The 19,813-nt window shown below is 42.9% G+C and overlaps 1 protein-coding gene across 1 annotated transcript in view; it reads right to left on the bottom strand.

Annotated features, from left to right (window-relative positions):
* Positions 1–19,813, bottom strand: part of TTC29 (tetratricopeptide repeat domain 29) — a 145,082-nt gene that overhangs the window by 88,679 nt on the left and 36,590 nt on the right. The window contains exon 6 of the mRNA XM_045202209.2: positions 19,495–19,680. Within this exon, the coding sequence (XP_045058144.1) occupies positions 19,495–19,680 (186 nt within the window). The remainder of the gene's footprint in view (positions 1–19,494; positions 19,681–19,813) is intronic.

Here is a 19,813-nt window from a genome sequence, read left to right on the forward strand (position 1 = left end):
ATTCAAATATTATGGTCTTTAAACTACTTCTCAAAGTTTGACTGAACTTTCCAAGCAGGCATGTGTATAAGGTATTCTGTTTAGTTTTGAATAATTAAAATGTAACTTAACTGCCTTCCTGTGTTATATCTTATAATATAGCCCAAATAGATCGTCTGAAATCCAAAACTCTAAATTAGCATTGAGTCATTTTATTCCTTGAAATGTGAGCAAGACCATTTCTGGAAGAGTCGTTCGCAGCTCCGTGCTGTGGATTGTGTTTATTTGTGAATTGCCTTGTGAAATGCTCACAGTATCCTGTACTTGGTATGGGAGCTTCCTCACTGGAGTCCACTGGGAAGGAAAGCACTTGGCATTCAGGCAGTAGTGGTTAGGGTGAGTGCGGGCTCCAGACAGCCAGCCGGAGCTCCTACCTCGACTTCATTTTTCCTTTTCTGCTGTTTAGCCTCAGGCTAATTACTGCCCTCCCTGTGCCTGAGTTACAGAAATCTTCTGCAAAATGGGATTACAGGGTCACTATTCAAGGTGCAGCTATGAGAAATTAATACCTCATGCAGTGTAGGTGCTCAATAAACACAGCTAGTGTTATCAGTTGACAGTGATAACAGTTTCAAAAAATCCAACAGGTTGATTGAAATACAGTCACTAATTTGTTTTTTTTAATAAGTACAACTTACTCTTCCTGCAAAAACCACAGTTGAGTCCTTATAACAATATGATCATGACGGATTGAATTAACCCTACTTAGGTCACATCAGGCTCAATGCATTTCCTTAGATAGGATTCACAGAATATCACAGGTTGGATATTACAGGACAGTGTAGCCACTGCCAAACTACTGCATATAGTTTCTCCTTAGTTTTGCACTGAATTTGTTATCAACATTACCGATACTAAAGTGTGAAGGAGTGCACACATAATGAATAGTATCCACACAGAGACACGAAAGAGGTGGATCGTGAGCAAATGACCTGCACTGAAATCCAGTAATGGCATGGCCTGTCTGGGCGCCTGCTGCGCCATGCACAAGGGGGGCACGTGGGCAGAGATGCAAATGTGATAAAAGACTACAGAGACATACGTGTGACATTATTTAAGGCTATTTCATTATATGGGCTGGTGCTCATGATAAGGGAAAATATTGGAAAACATCAGAAAACATTTACAAAACATTATCAGTATTATTCGGGTGATGAATTTCTTTTCTGCTTTTATTTTCTCTCTCCCATCATTGGCATTTTCTAACATGTCTATCATCATAATCTATTCCTTTGTAATAAGAACTATACAATAGAAGCTATTTTTAAAATAATGCCCAACCCCTTTCCATTTTTGATACAAATACTCCAGGTGGAAGTTCGCTGTTCTAATCTATCTTTGCATTTAACTGACCATTTTTCTTTACCTCCCGCAAAAGCAGGCGCAGCTTGTCATCTCTCTCACCAGAAATACCTTTCTCCAAATACCCATGACCCTCGTTTTTTAACAAACTCGAATGAAGCACTGACATATATGTGTGTTCTGTTTCCTCTGTCAACTATATTTCTGCCCGTAAAGTACAGCTCTGCATCCTTGGAAAGATGGATACAAGAGTTCTTTTTTCTACCCAGCATCCATCTATTCATAAAGTCCAGACACCTATTTCTCTTTGGACATGTGAATAGGAAAGGGTGGGTACTGGGAACTGTGAGTAAACCAGATAGTTCTGGAAAAAAACTGGGCATCCAAGGAAACTAGGAAGGCCCTAACAACATTGATGGTCACACACAGTCACCAAGGGAAAAGAGGGTCCAAGGTTGGGCTGTAAAATAACAGAGTCACTGAGAATTCCAGGAGGCGAGGTGAGCCAGGAGATGAAGCGCTGGAAAACCCCACTAATTACAGCAACATGCAAATGAGGCATAATGAAGTAAATTAAATATGAGAGCTGACAGTCATGTTCAAGGCTTGATTTACTTGGGGGCCAAAAAGGGAGGTGGGGGGAAGCAAGGGGAATGTAGAATGTGGGGACAGGGGAGGTGGAGGAAATGGGGAGGGGGTGGAGGTAGGGAAGGGGGAAGGAAAGGGGAGACTGTGCCCTTGTATTCCATATAAACAGACTTCCCTGTGTCAGTGATGCCACAGGCATCCTGGACAGGCTGTCCAATCAGGAATGAAGTAAGGGAGGTACCTGGTACATTGCTGTTGCTTGGTTACTATGGAAGTCGGCCTTGGAATGACTGAGAATAGTTGTTTTTGGTTGAGCTTGAGTTTTGGTAGAGCTTTGGAGCTGGTAGTGCTTAGCTCATGATTAATAGCCAAGGTTCTGAACTCAGACGAGTCTACCTGAGGTCCCTGACAGGAAAGGATCACGGTTCAAGATGTACAGGTAAAAGAGAACAGAGGACTGTTCTTTCCTGAGTGCCTGCTGGTGCAAGTCAAAAGGGAAGGCTTTCCTCTCCCCCCACCATACATTATCTTATTTAACCTTCAAAAAACTGGTGAGGTAAATATTGCTTTTCCACTAAAGAGAAAGCTTGAGGCTCACAGAGGTTAAATGATTCAAATACATAAAAGGCCATGCGTAGGATTTAAACCCAGGATCACGGAAAACACACACAGCTTCATTCCATCACATCAAGTACTTGTCAACAAACCACGAGTCAGGAATTTCCGGTAAAGTAAGTTTTGTTCTCTGGACATAAATCTCTCAAGTTAAAAGTAATGCTTAAATCATGTGGTTTCTAGTCTCTTCCGTTTTATAACCCTGTGACTCTACTCCAGCGACCACAGATAACCTCTAACATGAAAACACAGGTATTAGTGCCTGATGTGCTTCTGATGGGTCTTTCTGAAGAGGTCAGATGTACAACTGGCCATGTGGCCTGCATGTGAATTCCCTGCTTCCCCCTGAACCATGCAGGGACACCTGTGGGGCACCTGGAAACCGGTATGAATAACCATACCTGGCTATTCATGGTTTCGCTCTCCCTCCCTGTGCCACTTTGCTGCAGATGCGGTCCCTGGGAATGCTGACCAGCACTGTTATACACCGAGGTGCCCACCCAGAGGAAGTCGAGTTTTCCAGTCCTTCTCAGATGTAGGGATTCAGTTGTAAAATCATTTGGAGGCAAATAGGTCCATAAATAAGCCAGCAGGGATTTGGTCCAAATGACCATGAGCATAAAAACAACTTAACTAAAACTGCTAAAGGCTGGTCAGAATTTCAAAGTATATATTATAAAATAATATAATATTCAAATTAAAATATAAATATATATGTCTATACTATAAAGGGAGCATAGTAATTTAAATATGCAACTATTTCCCTTTAAGCATGACTAACAATGATAAGATTTCCATCCAATTTATGTTTCCAACTGTGAAGAGGGTTTGAAAGATTTTATTACTTTCTGCTAGTGACTCTGATATTTATTAAGACATAATACATCCTTTTTGCAAATTTAAGTTCAAATTGAAAATACCTGAGAGAAATACCATAAATGGTCATCAATAGAGTGATCATTTTGACAAAACTAAATGTAAATAAAGATCATGCACCAGGCTTTCCAATTTGGCTCATAGCATCAACCCTTTATAACTCTGAAAGGGTTCATATATAGTCTATTCATCATCATCAAAGAAACTTTTTAAAAAACAAATTTTAATACAGTAGAACCAGGCCAGGTTCCAGGTTCTACTATCGATCTCACTGAAGGCCAAGTGTTTAGATAACTGTCCGTTTCTAGAATTATCTGATGCAAACACTACTTTCCATTGAGGAAGAGGTCAGAGAGAAGAATGATTACACCAAAGTATCGCAAAAATAAAAGTTAGCTGAAATCAGGACAGAAAAGAAACATGCATAGATGTTAAAAGTCTCCTGAGGAGACACAAGCTCTCTCAGGGGCACCAGGAATCGCCAACAAATCTTCATCGTCACCATGAGTAACACGGACCACGAGACTGATCACGATGAGGAAGACATACTATGGATTGCTCACCTGGGTGCCCAGGAAAATACAGAGAGTCCACTAACATTTCAAGTGACTCGGGGGAGAAAATGGAGCCAAAATGTTTTGTTGGACAGACTGTAGATGGCCTTCCACCAATATCATCAGTAACCAATTTATCTCAACAACATGAGGTAGTATCAGAAAGCACATCTTCTAGGAGACACACTGTGAACTGTGTAGAGCAAGAGGACCCAGGTATGGATAGAAATGGCCTAAACCTCAGGGTTGTTTTTTTTTTCTTAAACAATTACATGACATTTACATAAACAATAAAAAGGTTGGCACATAAAGGACGTATATTTTGTCATATAAAGGAAAGTGCTTTCAAAATAAAACCACTAGAAAGGAGTTTCACTTTACCTAAAGTCCATACAAACAAGGAATCTATCCATTCATTTAAAAATACAAACAAACCCCAAGCAGTGTTGTAAACTGCAAGACTGCTTGGTAGGATGCTAAGACAAACACTACATAGAGAAAATAAGATTTTATATATTTGGGTATTATCCAAATTGTTGCTTGCCCCTCTTCCCTGCACAACATCTCTGAAAGTTTATAGATATTTGTTGTATCACAGCAGATGTCTAGAACAAATATTAAGCAAAGGAGAATGTATATGATCTCTCCCATTTTAGTTTTTTTTTAAAGTAGGAAGATTGACTAGATATTAACACAAATGGGTTTAAATGTGAAGCTGCCATAAAAGCAGGAACATAAATGTAATTCTCCCAGCCGCTATTTTGATGCACATTTTTGATTCCATGAATATTTTATGAAATGGCCCAAACTAAAGCCATATAACATTCCTGCATTACTGATGCTTGCGCCCGTAAGCTACGAACATTAGAGGCATGATTGAGTGCATTAAAATGAACTCATTCAGCAGTGCATTGATTACTTGAAGGGGGAGGGAAAAGAAAAAAGAAAAAAAAAAAAAAGAAGTTGCTCCACTTAAGAAAACAGCACACAAATCTCAACTTTGCAATATAATAAGGGTGCAAGCGAGTTTGAATAAAATACTATTTCATAAATAAAGTGTGACTCTGTCTGGACCTGACATTCATTAGGCAAGATGTTAATTACGTCCAAAGATGGCCCCTGGGTTTTTTTTTTTGTTCAGGTAATTTAAAATGTCACAATCTCTAAGACACTCAGACCGGCATGCTTTAGCTCCATGCATCAGCATTTCTGAAAGTAGCTAATTATTTCCTTCTCTATCAACTTGTACATTTGCCAGGAAAAATAATGCCACAGAAACAACTGCATGACAATAATTCGACGGGTCCATAAGGCCTATTTCATCAGCAGCACTCCTACAAGTCTTAAGCATATTTAGTTTTAAATTGTGCACATTTGTTGAGGAATTTAGGGAAATGTTCCGCTTTAGTTTAAACAGTAACCTAAAGGAACAATAAAGCTTTATGTATATTACATTACATTTTAATCTGGAGCTCCTGGACATCTTTGGTGGTACGTTACTGTTCTGCACAATGTAGACCCAAAGCCTGCTAGAAGCAATATTGAATAGTAGCAGAAAGGGAAAGATGTGATTGCCCTTTTGTAAAAACAAAAGACACTGCTTTCCATTTCAGTCTGACGACGCGGACATTTTATATTATCTTTAGGTTTTTACATTCAACTGGGATAATTTTAACAGCACCATGCATGCAGAAACGGTTAAGAGTCTGCCACACTTCCCAGTGGAAACTATCACTTTCAAGGGTTTCTCTCTTGTCAGAGGAGATTTGCTCTGTATTACGACCAACTGCACAGCATCAAAACTGGAACGCTGGGAAACGCAGATTTTGTTCTGTAGCTCAATAGCATCCCTAATAAACCAGGAGGAAAATGTGCCCATAACTTTTGTAGCTACTTTGGGATACTTAGAAGAAATTTCAGATGCTATTTAGAAAATGAAATTCTTTCCTTAGCATTCTGAGCAAAGGCTTCAGATGGACCTTATAGGAATGCTACCACACCCCTGTGAAAGCGTGCAGGCCACGAAGCCAGACAACAAAAAGGATCCTGGGAAGACAGATGTGGGAGAATCTCACCAAAGGATATTTATTACTGTTGTTAGCAATGCTAGTAAGTTGATCTTTAAAATACAGAAGATTTGTAGACCGGTGGAGGGTTGGGGGACTGGGTGAAAGAGGCGAACAGACTAAGAAGTACACATTGGTGGTTACAAAAATAGTCACGGATGTAAAGTCCCTATGTAAAAGAATATAGCCAATAGTATTGTAGTAACTATGAGCACGGTGCCAGGTAGGTACTGACAATATCGAGGGGGACACTTTGTAAACTGCATGATTGTCTGATCACTATGCTGTGCACCTGAAACCAATGTGAACATAAGTAAAATCCAGAAGGTTTGCTTGGATCCCTACAGTATTCTGTGGGAACTATTAATTGCTCTTGTCTGTGATTTCGGATAGCTGAATTGCGGTCAGTGGTGGAAACCTGGACTGATCTATGTTCCAATAAACTTTGGTCAGGTGGTTTCTATCCAAGTTTTGTAATTTCTAAGAATGAAGCATTAAATAGCTTCACTCTTAAATGTTCATAATTGGAAGTATCAAGGGTACTCAATTTTTTAAAACATTTGTGTTTTAAACATTTGTGTAATGTATAAACAGGAAATTAACACTAGCCATTAAACCTTTGCAGAGCCCATAGAGTTTATTATTACCCTCAAATAGTAAATTGTTTTACTTTACTGGTTTTCACCTCTTTTTTTTTTCTTTTTATTTTTTTCTTTTTATTTTTTGATGAGACATTTAAAATTGGTTTATTCACTTGTTTTATACAATCAACTTAGTCACCTCATCTTAAAATACTAAGTTAAAGGTGTTGACAAGCATAAAAAAGTCTGAAGAGAAATAAAGTCAATATTGGCGTTAGATCAGCTAATGAATTTATATTGCTCTGGAATTAATCACATAATTCTTGTTTGAATTACATAGTGCTTAAGATTTTCAATAAACATACTGATTACGTGTATATGTTTACATGAGCAAAGAGAAAGGCATGGGAGTGTATATACCAAAGTATGAGTCCTGATTAACTTATGGAAGCTGGAGGTGAGCGAGGAGAGTGTTAACTTTTCTCCTATCCGTGCTGGTTTTGATCGAACACAAGCATGTGCTGTTTGGGGTATGACGAAACCTAACGAACTGCCAATAATCTATTAAGGTGAGTGTGGGGGGAGAAAATAATGTTAGTTGAGCACGTATCACGCACCAAGCAGGACAGAAGCTGCTGCGCCCATCTGTCAGTACCTGCATTTAAGAGAGGAGGAGGACAAGCCCTAGGCGTTCTCTTGCCTAAATTCCCATACCAAGCAGGTGGCAGAGCTGATGCCCACAGACCACGGGGCTTTACTTCCTGATGGTGATCCTGGTTTAGATACTGTGTCCAGAGTTTGACTTAAAGGCAGAGACCACAGTTTGAACGTCAACAACATGATCTAATTGGACCATTCATCCCCTTTTTTGAAGGGCTCGGGATGAGGACAAGAATGCCAACTTTGGGCTGTGGGCACGAGGGGTATGACATCCACCGCGTTGGCACCCCGCGGAGTGTCCGGCACTTCGAGCACAGTCAGTGACTTCACATGCCATGTTATCTATGACTTGTCCAGGTTTGCTCTTTGGAGCGAATCTGGATGGGCCTGTTATTGTGGAATGCTTTAACACCTCAACAGCACGGGACATCATCACTTATTCAAATTATGTGCCGTAGGAGGCATTAGTTTGACACGGTACACTTCACCCAGCTTCCATCCAACCCCTCTCACTGCAGGTCAGAGGCACGTCTGGCGGGACCCTCTGGGGCGGCGCCTCTTCCCAGAGCATCGGGGGAAGCCTGCCTCCAGAGCAGCGTATTCGGAGTGGCGAGAGCTGCGGGCTTGGCGCAGCTATCCCAGACCTGCTCGCAGAGTTTTGGAGAAAGAGAAGCCTGCTGCAGAGCAGGCCCCTCTGAATGAGGCTTCCTCCCTGCACTGCTCGTTAAGCAGTAAATAATTAAAACACCCTGAAAAAGACAGATAAAATACAAGCATCTCTGTCAGTAACAGACATGAAAGAAAAGGGGAAGAAAATGAATTTTTTTAAAAAAAGGCAATGAAATAATTCATTTGAAGCTCTAATAAAGTTTCATTTGCAGTCTTGTTTAAAGATATATCAGACTTTAGGGATGTAACCTAATTACATCTTTATTCTAAGTTCCATTCAGAGATCTCGGACTTTGATTCTTTAACGCAGATCAAACATAGAATAATTTTCTTGTGGCTATCAATACTTTAAAAGGATCTCTTGATTAAATATTATAAGGCCTGATGAACAAGGACATTTGGTAGACGGAGAATAAACTGACAGACCCCAAAAAGTGACAATTAACTTATATAGAGAAAGCAATGCTAATTTACTTAGTTTATGAAAAAAACTTTCAAATATTGAATTTGCTTTTATTCAAATATAAAATGATCAGTTCCTAATGCCAATCTAGCCAGAAGCACCTTAGGAAATGTGAAAATGTATACTAGCAGCCCCATACTGTGTTACCTTTATGGATCTAGTTTCCTTACAGAACCATCCTCTCCATTATGTACAATCTGGAGAAGCCAAATGGTAGTGAAGATCATGGGGAGGTCAGGTCACAGCACCCACTGATGGGAAGAGATTCTCACTGAACCCACATGGGAACCTCGGGGCAGAGGGCAAAGGAAGGCTGGGGAAAGGACCATGAAGGAAGATGGCTGGACAAGCTGGCAAATGGCAGAGGACATAAAAAAGGAGGTACAATATTTTAATTTATGATTTTGTCAGGGTTGGTTTTATATCAGAACCTTTTAAGTTATAATTTTAATAAGAATAAGCAAACCCCAAAGTCCACTCCGTGGAGGTCTCTGTTGAGCGGACCCTTGGGTAGGCATGTAGTGCAGAGAACACTGAGCCTCATGTCCAGAGACACAGGGCCCAGTCTTGGCACTGGCATGCTTTAGCTGTCATTTAGCCTCTCAGAGTCCTATGTGCTGCCAATCTGAGATGGGGCACAAGATCACTGATGTCGTGCACCAGGAAAAGCACTGTGTGTATCACGTAATCCACCCACGTGTGGCCGCCATTGCGCATCGTAGATACTCTGGTTCGGTTTAAGTTCATCCAAACGGTGCTGTCAAATCAGCGCAAAGCACCACGCAGCACTGAGATAGTTTGTGTGTATTTGTGTTGAGTGTGACACTGAGACAGAACAGTGAGCTGACTGGGGAATGGAGCTCTGGGTCAAATCTTGCATGTGCTGCTAAGAAACTATGTGGGCCCTGACTGGTGTGGCTCAGTTGGTTGGGCATCATCCTGCAAAGCAAAAGGTCACTGTTTCAGTTCCTGGTGAGGTCACATGCCTGGGCACATGCCTAGGGTGTGGGTTCAGTCCCCAGTCAGGGTCCCTGCGAGAGGCCACCGATCAGTGTTTCTCTCTCACATCGATGTTTCTCTCCCTCTCTTTCTCCCTCCTTCCTCTCTCTGTGGAAGGAAGGAAGGAAGGAAGGAAGGAAGGAAGGAAGGAAGGAAGGAAGGAAGGAAGGAAGGAAGGAGGGAGGGAGGGAGGGAGGGAGGGAGGGAGGGAGGGAGGGAGGGAGGGAGGAAGGGAGGAAGGAACGGAGGGAGGGAGGAAGATAGATTAATTATGTGGCTGTGGCAAAGTGTTTAATCATTGTGTGTCAGCTTTCTCATCTAGTAAATTAGGATCTGAACTTGATGGCTTCTAAGATCTAATAATGGCTCTAAAATTCATTCACCTAAAAGAATGGAACAGCAATAGTTCCCATCAGTTATAAACAACTGAGTAGTATTTCACAGTTTACTAAATCCACAACCACCTGTTACTCCATAGAAAGGAGTTTTTCTTGACCTTTAGTGCCACCTTTATAGCATCTCTTCTTGAACATCATCAGCTTTTACGAATTACAAAAACTTGTGAAAAATCTTCTTCTATTCTCTGTCCAAGCTACTACCCTTCAAAGCATATGCAGGAGCCCAGCACCCAAGTGGAACAACAGGAATGGGCGGAAAAAGCCTTTGAGCTCCGGGGACTGAGAGAATATGTACCTGCTGTGTACACACAAGTGATCTCAGCACCTGGAACAGCAACAGGGAAGTTATTTATAGAGCAAGGCCTGCCTCTCCATGTGTGCTTAATGTTCTGAATGAAGAGATATGAAAATCTTCAATGAAAGTAGAGCAGGTGGTTTTTGCTTTTTAATAAAACACACACACAAGCCAAAGAAGAGTAATTTTAAAAGAGGTTTTCCTAAATTGCCTTGCGGTAGATTTGCACCCTCTCTGTACACCTACAGGGAGCACATGCAGGCAGGGACAGCGGGGCAGCAGATCAGAGGATGGAGGTGGAATGTCGGAGCTCAAAGGAAGCATGGGGAGATGAAGGGAGACAGCAAGGGGAAGAAGAGCCGCGGCCTCGGCTGGAGGAGGTGAGCTTCTCACTCCCATTGTTGGCCTCCCTGAGGACTCTCTCCAATTTTAACTGGGAACTCACTGCAACCACTGCCTGTGGACCTGATAGTTCAAGTGACAGGCACACCCTAGGAGGGAGAAAATGCGAAAACAGGGGACAGCATTGACGTCTGCACGCCATACGTGCCAAAGCGGAACACCAGGCATTCCACTTATTTACTCGTCAAAATAATTCTCCGAACAGCTAGAACTGATTTTTCTTTAAATAATGAAGAGTGGTACAAAAAGGTTAATTTTGGGCTCCATCTCTGCTTTTTACAAGCTGACATTTTCCTCTCCCTAATAAGTAAAGAAGTTGACAGAGTTTTCAAAGACTGATATTCCAAAAGCCATTCCAGCAGCCGTGGAAACCAGAGCTGCAGGGGAACCAAGAGCCCCAAGCCCGTGCTCGCCCTCCCCCACTTCAGAGCCGAGGAAAGAGAGCTCCACGGGCGATGACAGACTGGCCCAGATCCACACGGTTAACTAGCAAATGGCTCTGTCAAGAGAATCCAAGTTTACTGCCCTATCTCATATTTTTCCTCTGCAAGACTTCCTCTGTCGCCTGATGCTCCAGTGACGTGGTGAGTGTCTAACCCAAGACAGTAATTCAGCGTCTATCAGCTGTCACTAACTTAATCCTTCTGTATGAATTTGCAGGTTTCCAGGTTTTATCTTTATTTAAAGATTTTGTCCCATACATATAACACTCCTATAGATTTGGGCATCCCTTCCTACCTGAAAACCAATTAGCAATTCAGATCTCCCCCCACTTTTCTACTTCACTAATAATAGGATTCAATCTGTAATGGTTCTTAAATCACCACTATAATTTCTTACCAACTATTGAAACTGTGCATTCCTATACTTTTGAATTCAATGGATTTTTAAAAATTACCTAGATTTTTTCCAACTAAAAAACAGCGCATGCACAGGTCATCAGCCCTAGCAGAGCGAAGGGGCGCTCAAGGCCAGGTGTGCCTCCCTTCATGCCTCTGCAGCTACGCGCTTCTCCAGGGGCCGCCTCGGTGGAGATGAGATGGCGTGTATTTGATGGGCTTTAAATCCTCTCAACAGCGCTTACATCTCTATTAATTTTTAATAAAATGAAAGAAAATAAAATACCATACTAAAAACTGATATATCCTTTGCATTTCTTTTAGTTATTAAGGCTGTTTTTCTAATAAACTGGCAAACATTATTCCATGACAAGTAAGAAATTGCCATGAAATTTCTATTAATTTTGATGTAGCATCTTTGATGATATTAAAATCTTTTATGGTATTACTGTATTTTAACCTTTTTTTTTTTTGAGAGTTGAATATCGTGATGATAAACTTCATTTAAAACGTCAAAGAATTAAACTATTCACCAAATGAAGTCATGTTTATAATGGAATAGAAAATAAGGTAAAAAGCCAAAACTCTAAGAAAAGATTATTTATAGGAGATATTGGGAGTTTTTAATATGTCCTTATATTATTTTAGATAGTATACGATGGATCACCACACTACCACAAATGTTTTCTCTGTCAGACTTTCAAATGAAGGACCACACGTTCTTCACGCGTCCGGCCCCAGCACTCTACTATTATTGGATTTCCCTCTGCCCCCGACAGAGTATTTCCTTTTAAGTGAAGGGAGATTACTGACACCATATGGAACGTCGGGTTAGTTTCCTGGGGCTGCCACTGCAAAGTACTTCTGGGTGGCTTAAATAGCAGAGTTCACTCTCTCTCAGTGCTAGAGGCTGGAAATCTGAAATCAAGAGGTTGGCTGGCTGGGGTGGCTCCTTCTGAGGGCTGTGGGGGAGAACCTGTTCAGGGCGCCCCTCCTGGGTTTTGGCAGCTTCACGTGTTCCTGGGCTTGTGGATGGTGTTTTCCCTACGCCTTCATTTCACTCTCCCCTCTGTACATCTCTGCCTCTCTGCCGAATTTCCCCCATCGTTGTGAGGACACCAGTCATTTTGCATTAGGGCTCACACTGGTGACTGCGTCTTCCCTTGATCCTCTGCAAAGACCCTGTTTCAATAAGGTGACTTGACGGGTTTTGGAGATTAAGAATTCGACATCTATTTGGGGCCCACAATTCAACCCTTAACAAATGTGACAGGGAATTCTCTCTGAAATGAGTAAACAGAAAGTACCAGCACTGAGTACGACAGTCATCCTCGTCTGGGCAGGGAGGCTCCTAAGAGCTGTCGGCGCCAACCTCGGAGAAGCAAAGGGAAACAGGGCCACACGTGTGGCCCCCGGTGGGAGTCTGTGGGCTGGCTGGAAAGGCTTCCTCCACCCGCAAAGACTGGCCTGGAATCACACACATAGTTCCAGTGAGGTTTCTGTGGGAGCCCAAGCACATGGCAGGTCTGAGGTCAAGGCAGAGGGGACAGGGCAGAAGGATCAGGCTGTGTATGAGCACAGTCCTAAGTGGCTTCACTGCAGGAGACCTTCATTTGAAAAAATAACTGTGCCTCCAACCGGCCTAATGCCCAGATGGCTGAACATGAAAAACACCATTCCCTTCACACACAGGGGCAGGGCTGGGGCTTGGAGCAGCTGACTCAGTCACTGCGGAAGCTGTTGCAAGACGAGTGCTTTGTTTTCCTTGCATTTCCTACACCCCTCAATTAGAAGCAGTCTGCTTAGTCCTGGTATTTAACGGCAAGCAGAGTGGATAGTCTGCCCGTGGCTCTGCAGAGCTGGTAGAATCCCCTGCTTCTTCTTAGAGTTGGGGGACAGTTATGGGAACAGCACCTCACTTAACTGCAGTATCTAGCAGGAATTCTTCCAGCACTGAGGTTTGATCCTGTCTTACTTTAACTCACTGGTTCTCTTCTACTTTGGTCCATTCTTGAAAATATGTAGTCTTTGGGAGTAGAGCTTCTTTTATAGCTTAGAGTCTTGCTCATGGTCCTTGCTTTGTCCTAGCTCTTAAAGGTGTCCATAATCGCTTTATGTTAACAGCCTTCTTTATGCAGAATTTAAAGACTTAAGAGGTAAGGGTTAACTTGTCCAGCACTGGTCCCATGTAGGCTGGTATTCTGGAATATAAGAGTCTCTAAGAAGGTTCCAAGGAAACGAGTTGGCACAGTGCTTTTGAGGAAATCAATCGTGACCTATTGTAAGGCTTAGCCCCCAGTCCCTCCCTCCTGACACAGGAGAGGCAGGTGCTCTCCGGACTCTGAATGCCGGGGTGGCAAATTTCGCTCTTTGTGTGCTCCATCCATAGCTGCAACCACAGGCAGAGAGCACAGGCCCCAAGCCTCTCCCTCCTGCCCCTCTGCTGATCCTGCCTGGGGGCGGGGCGAGCTGTGCCACCTGAGCATGAATGCTGAGCTGGCAGGACATGGCTGGTATCAAGGCTCTGCCATGTCACACTGCTATTCTGTCTGGCCCCCATCACACCAGGAATTGGACGATTCTTCCCTGAACACACAGCATCCAATGAAGGAGCAGTGGGAGACCAACACACCTGCTTCTGCTCCTGTCTCTGGAAGTTGTCTCAAAGCAGTGCCACTCCCGCAGGCCTGCTGTGAGTGCTGCTGACCAATTACCTTGTTAGCATGGCAGCTGTCCCAGCAAACTGGGTGTCCATCCAGGCCCACACCAGGCCTTCTGGAAGCAAGGCAGGGGACTGGAGATAGGTTAAAGACCAACCCTGGAGAGGGAAGAGTCTGCTGGTGGTGTTGCGGTCAGCCTTCGGGATGGCCAGTTAGTGACTGAGAGTCGTTCCAGTGTGTCTTCACGACACTGCCCTGCTGCTGGTGCTCTCTGAGCCCTGGCAAACCACACTGAGATAGACTATCTAGGAGCATCCATATCAACAATCATTCTAAGACCTGAACTGAGCGAGCTAACCAGGACAATTCTGCCTTTCTTCAGTCTTTGGGAGAACTTAGAATCAATGCTGTAGATCCCGGTGAGCTTTAAATCGATCCCTGTGCTAAAGTCACAGATACTGGCTTTCTGAACTGATTGATATGTGCATTCCCTAAGCTGTTCCTACAATGGTCTTCCCCCACCTGCCTTCAGTGAGCATGCTCAGCATCCTGGGGCTGTCAGCCAACATCTATTTCTAATTGTCCTCCTGATGTCCCACAGGCAAGTCTAGACTTGAAGCTTGCATGGATTGAAGTAGAATAGGTTGCTTCCAGCTGAGAAAGAGTACTGAGATGCCACCCATTAGAAGCGGGGCAGGAGTGACAGGACAAAGAGCTGACAGAAATTAAGGGTTAACTTGTCCAAGACTGATGGCCCTCCAGGCTGGCCTCCCAGAAAAGGGACTGGCTTTCTGCAGTGCTCCATGGAAACCAGCTAGTGCTTAGCACTAAATCCATTAATTTGATCAAAAGCAAGGTTTTGAGCCAGATTCTAACTCATTGGAAGGGGAAGAAGGAAAGGTTCTGATAGTCGCTCACCCATAAATGCTGATGTGGTCAATAGTGTACTAGTTTACCAGCCCTCAATAAAGCTGCAAGGCTTGGACCCCAGGCCCTTGATCACGCCAGGGGAGGGGTTGGTGCTGCACCCAACCACGAACGCTGACCTGGCAGGAAGGGACTGAAGTTAAGGTTCTGACACATCTTCGTGTTATTATTGCCATGGCCCCAGATCACACCAGGTGAGGAGCTGGTGCTTCCCCAGTCATGTCTTTTAAAAAGCCCTCTCTCTCCAGGGGTCTGACATCTGGCCCTGCTAGACCTCTGAATGGGCACAGCTCCTACTGATGTAGTGTCTGGGAGCTTTCTCCAATGACCATTTATCCTGTTTGTATGATACAGTCCTTACAAATAGTTCACAACCGTGACTGAAGATATAGCCACTGCTTTGCTACAAGTGTTTGTGGGTCCATGACTACACCGTGTCTGCCACCCACCCCATCAAAATATTTGACCCGAAGAACAAGACTGCTGGCCCTTGAGTCAACAGCAACCAGGCCACGTTGTACAGGAGACCCCGTCTCTAACAGAAGTGGGGAGTAGAACCTGTCTGCTATGCTTGACTCTGGCCAGGGGGCTCGGAGTGAGGCTCTGGGCACATATGTGCCAGTGGGCTGAACATTGGCCCCGGCTGCACTCAGGTGCCCAGTCCCTGAGAGTGTGGCTTCTGCTCAAGTTCATTTGCTCCATAGTTCCCTCAGGGTGCTGGAGCCTTGCCCTGGACCACAGCCTGCTCAGTTGGGCCCTGACAACCTGCCTTTGCCATCTGCCGGCTGGTATCCTGCTTTAACCTGAATGGGCACCCCTGGAATCAGGATGCTGCCACCTGCTCCTGAGCACAGCTGCCACCTAGCTGTTGCTGTGGGGTCTCCATTAGCTTGTCTAGACCAATCAGATCAGATGTGCGGAAGCTACAGCACCGTCACCTCAGGGGGAATCCTACAGCCAGGTGAGTCCCCATTCCACTCCAGCCACATATTCTTGACGGTCCTAGCTTACCATCCTCAAGAAAATCCTACCCCAGATTATAAAAGCTACACAGATAATTCCCTCCGTTGCTAGGTACATACATCAAACACTCAAAGGCAATCTCTAGAATTCTCATCAACACCAAATCAGTCACTTCATCCATCAGGCAATAAAAGCATGGCTCCCGGGCCTATGAACTGATTAAGGCCATAGAAAAGAGATTTAAATCTGACAAACAGTAGTTGCAAAACAAAACAGCACAGCCTCACTTAAACATAGTTTCATAGTTACGACGTTCTATTTACTGTGGAATAAGGGCGCATTTTACTGTGCTATATAGGGGCATCTAAATGTGAGCGAGCTAAGGACCTCTCCACAGCAGCCCTGTCCTGATCGCACTTCCCAAACCCATCCGCTCTCCCAGCCACTGAAATGATGTGGGCGATGTGGCGCCATGGTTATCAATCAGAAAATTAGTAGGCACTCTGATATTTTTTAACGAGTAAATAGATGGATGGATGGATGAATGAATGAAGCAATGAATAAATCCTCCAATAGAAATACACCGCGAGATCTTTTTTTAAAATCAGAACAAAAAAACAGTTGTTGTTTCATAAGTATTGCCTTTCACCTTTGCAAGATGAAATAGTTCTGAAGACTGGTGGTCCAGCAATATGAATCTACTTAGGACCACGAAACTATGCAGTTAGAAACAGTTAAGGTGGAAAATTTTACTATATACTTTTTTTACTACAGTAAAAGAAATTTAAGAAATCAAACCAAATATTAAAAATGAGAAATAAAACTTTTAGAAAAATTTAGAGTATACTCATTGCTAGCTATCTGAATTTTACTGGGACCACGCCTCTAAATTTTCATCAGTGCACCCCTGACTTCTTAGTCCTTATTTTCTGATATTATTTCTTCTTTCTTTTGTTAACTTCTCTTTTGGGACCAGTAATTGACAGTTTGATTATATAGGAGTTGTTATCATAAGTGAAAGAATTGGATGGCTTAACTTATAAAAAGAAAATAAAAAAGATTTATTTTATTCAATTAGGGGTTTCCTATAGTAGAGAACAAAAAGTACTAAGTTATATTTCAGTACATAATTTTCAGGGATTTTTATAATTGGCTCATCATAAAAGTAAAGCAATTCTTTGTTTGCATAGAGCAGAGGCTACTGCGCAGGCTCTGAAGCTAGCTGACGAGTTAAAACCAGCTCCACCACTACCCAGTTTAACCTCTCCATGCCTCAGTGTCCTCTTTCTTAAAGTGAAGATACTTTTTAAAAGCTTAAAAAAGTATTTATGTCACCTATGAAATAAGAATGGTTATTTTGAAAAGCTTAAGCAAGAATTTTATTTAAGCAAGGACTTATTCCATTTTTACAAATTTAAAAACAAAACTCTATTTTTAACAATAGGCTAATAGGTAAAAAAGTAACTTCTCAAATTATGATAAGTAACCTCTCTTTAGCGCATAATTTTATAATCATCCATGATCCTCACATTCAAACATAACCACTGTTAACGCGGTGTGTGGTACATATCAAACACAACTATATTTTATATTGCACTTGTGTCTTATTTTTCCAATTAATGTATCACGGGCATTTTCTCAAGTTGATACATCTTTGGAGTTTCCTATCAATTTAGAATAAAATCCAAAGTCCCCACCTTGTCCTGAAAGCACCAGTGTGATCACGAGTCTCCTGGTCTAACCTTAGCTCCTCTCTTTCCAGTTCCTACCTTACTCACTGGGCTCCAGACACACGGGCCTTCCGGCTCAGCACGCACTTGCCTTTGCACTTACAATGTCCTCTCTGTAGGACTTTTCCTCCAGACTTGCACAAGGCCCACTCCCACACTTCATTCATGTCCCACCTTCTAACAGGTAAACACCCTATATAAGGTAGCAACCCTATGTACCCCTCTGCCCTGTTTTATTTTTTACCATATCACACTTACCACTACTCAACGTACTATTAGTGGTTAAGGCCCGTTTGTCCCAGTAGAGTGTAAGCACGATGAGGGCAAGGACTTGTCTGCCTTGTTTACTGTTTTATCCCTGGGCACCAGGTTCTAAACAAACACTGGTTGAATGGACGGATGAATGAATTTCGCTCTAATTTGTCATTCCATGACTGCACAGAACTCTGTTGCAAAGCTGTTGCTTACTATATTTAACACTGCTTTGAGATATAAACCATACTGCAGTGGACATGCTTAAACGCATTCTCTCAAATACTCTTTGACAGTTCCTTCAGGGCTCAGTTAGTGCAGCAGCTTCCTAACCGTCCCCTCTTCCTCTTTTTCCTCCTCCCATTGGCTGTGTCACTGCCAGACAAGCATTACGTCACACTCCTTTCCCTTCCTGGAATGTACAGAAACTCGGGCCCAGACTCCGCATGCTGGCACGTCCCTGGTTGGCTTTTGCACTCTTCGGTCCCGTCGATGTGCAAAAAATATATTTTCCACTTTAAACAATTTGCTCCTCCTATTGGTTCCTCCAATCCTCTAGTCTACATAATTCCCTCTTACAGAATATATTCCTGTTTCTTTACCTACCTAAATTATAGCTATCTTCCAGTCCCCCACCCACCCCTACTGATTCCATCATTCCTTCCTCGAATCTAATCTGCATAAGCGCTCACTTTTCTGTAATTTTTTAAAACTTTTCTGCTCCTTCCTGTACCCACCATTTGAGATGACCCAGGCCATCTGCCATGTTCTAGCACCTATTATAGATTACAACGTGCAATTTCGTGATGCACCCTCTTCTTCCCCTTTCTCGAAGTCCTATGCAGCCCTAGCCACAAAACACTACCGGTTTTCTAATTTAATTGTTCTGGCGCAGTCAAAACTTTTGTGGAAATTGAGATAACTTTTTGAATAAAGAAATAGGATTAGTCATGATAAAATATTATATTTTTGTCTTTGTATGTATATTCTACCCACTATCCTTACATGAATAACTTTAATTCTTCAATTTCTACACGCCACCCTTATTAAACCTCCATACACAATATGTTTCTGGTGATTTTTTTGTTGTTTTAGACTTTGGCTTCTCTTAAGATAACATTATCAGTGATTAAGTTATTTTAAAGGAACATTTCTTTCACGAAGTATTATAAAATCACAATGGGGCCGTATCTGAGTTATACAGAATTTTTTGGTTTTTATGTGGGGGACATGGGCACTCAGGAAATCACACAGTGTTCCTTTTCTCCCCTATTTTCGTGCATAAGAAATCAAGTTAAAGTGAACACAGAGGGCCCTAAGAAAGGCAAACAGTTCAAACGGTGCAGCGTGTATGTGAATGCGGGTGCAGAGGGCCCAGGGAAGGTGCTTTCTCTCTGCGGTGCTGCGCGGGGCTCCAGGCTGATGCTTGCGCAGAGGTGGGACGGGAGCAGCACTGAACGTGAGTCCAGAAGTCACACCCCTTGGCTTCTTCATCTCAGTAACTTACATTTTCATACCAAAGCCTCGGGTCTTTTCCGCAACCCCCAGGTGCTTTCTGCTTGCCTGCACTCTGACCCTTCCAGGTGCCCAAGACAGCCAGGCAAAGGGCCACTCACCGTCTTCCTCGAAGAGGAGTCCCATGTGCCCGTGCGCCTCGGCTTCTTTCTTCCCGCCGTCAACTTTGATCAGTTGGGCAATCTGAAAACATCGCTCATAGAAGTGGTTCCTTACCCACTTGTCTTCAGAATTATTGAAGTAACAGGCCAGCGCATACAAGTTATTATAGACGTCCTCAAAGTATCCTTCAAAGAGAGAAAAATATCATGCGCTGAATTAGAAAAATGTCTCATGACACATCCCTTCACATGGCAAACCAATATCCTGACGTTGATTTTCTATTTGTCCTTGAAACATGATTAACTATTTTAAAATCAA

This window comes from Desmodus rotundus, chromosome 9 (genome assembly GCF_022682495.2).
Source record: "Desmodus rotundus isolate HL8 chromosome 9, HLdesRot8A.1, whole genome shotgun sequence".
In the NCBI taxonomy this organism is placed as follows: Eukaryota; Metazoa; Chordata; class Mammalia; order Chiroptera; family Phyllostomidae; genus Desmodus; species Desmodus rotundus.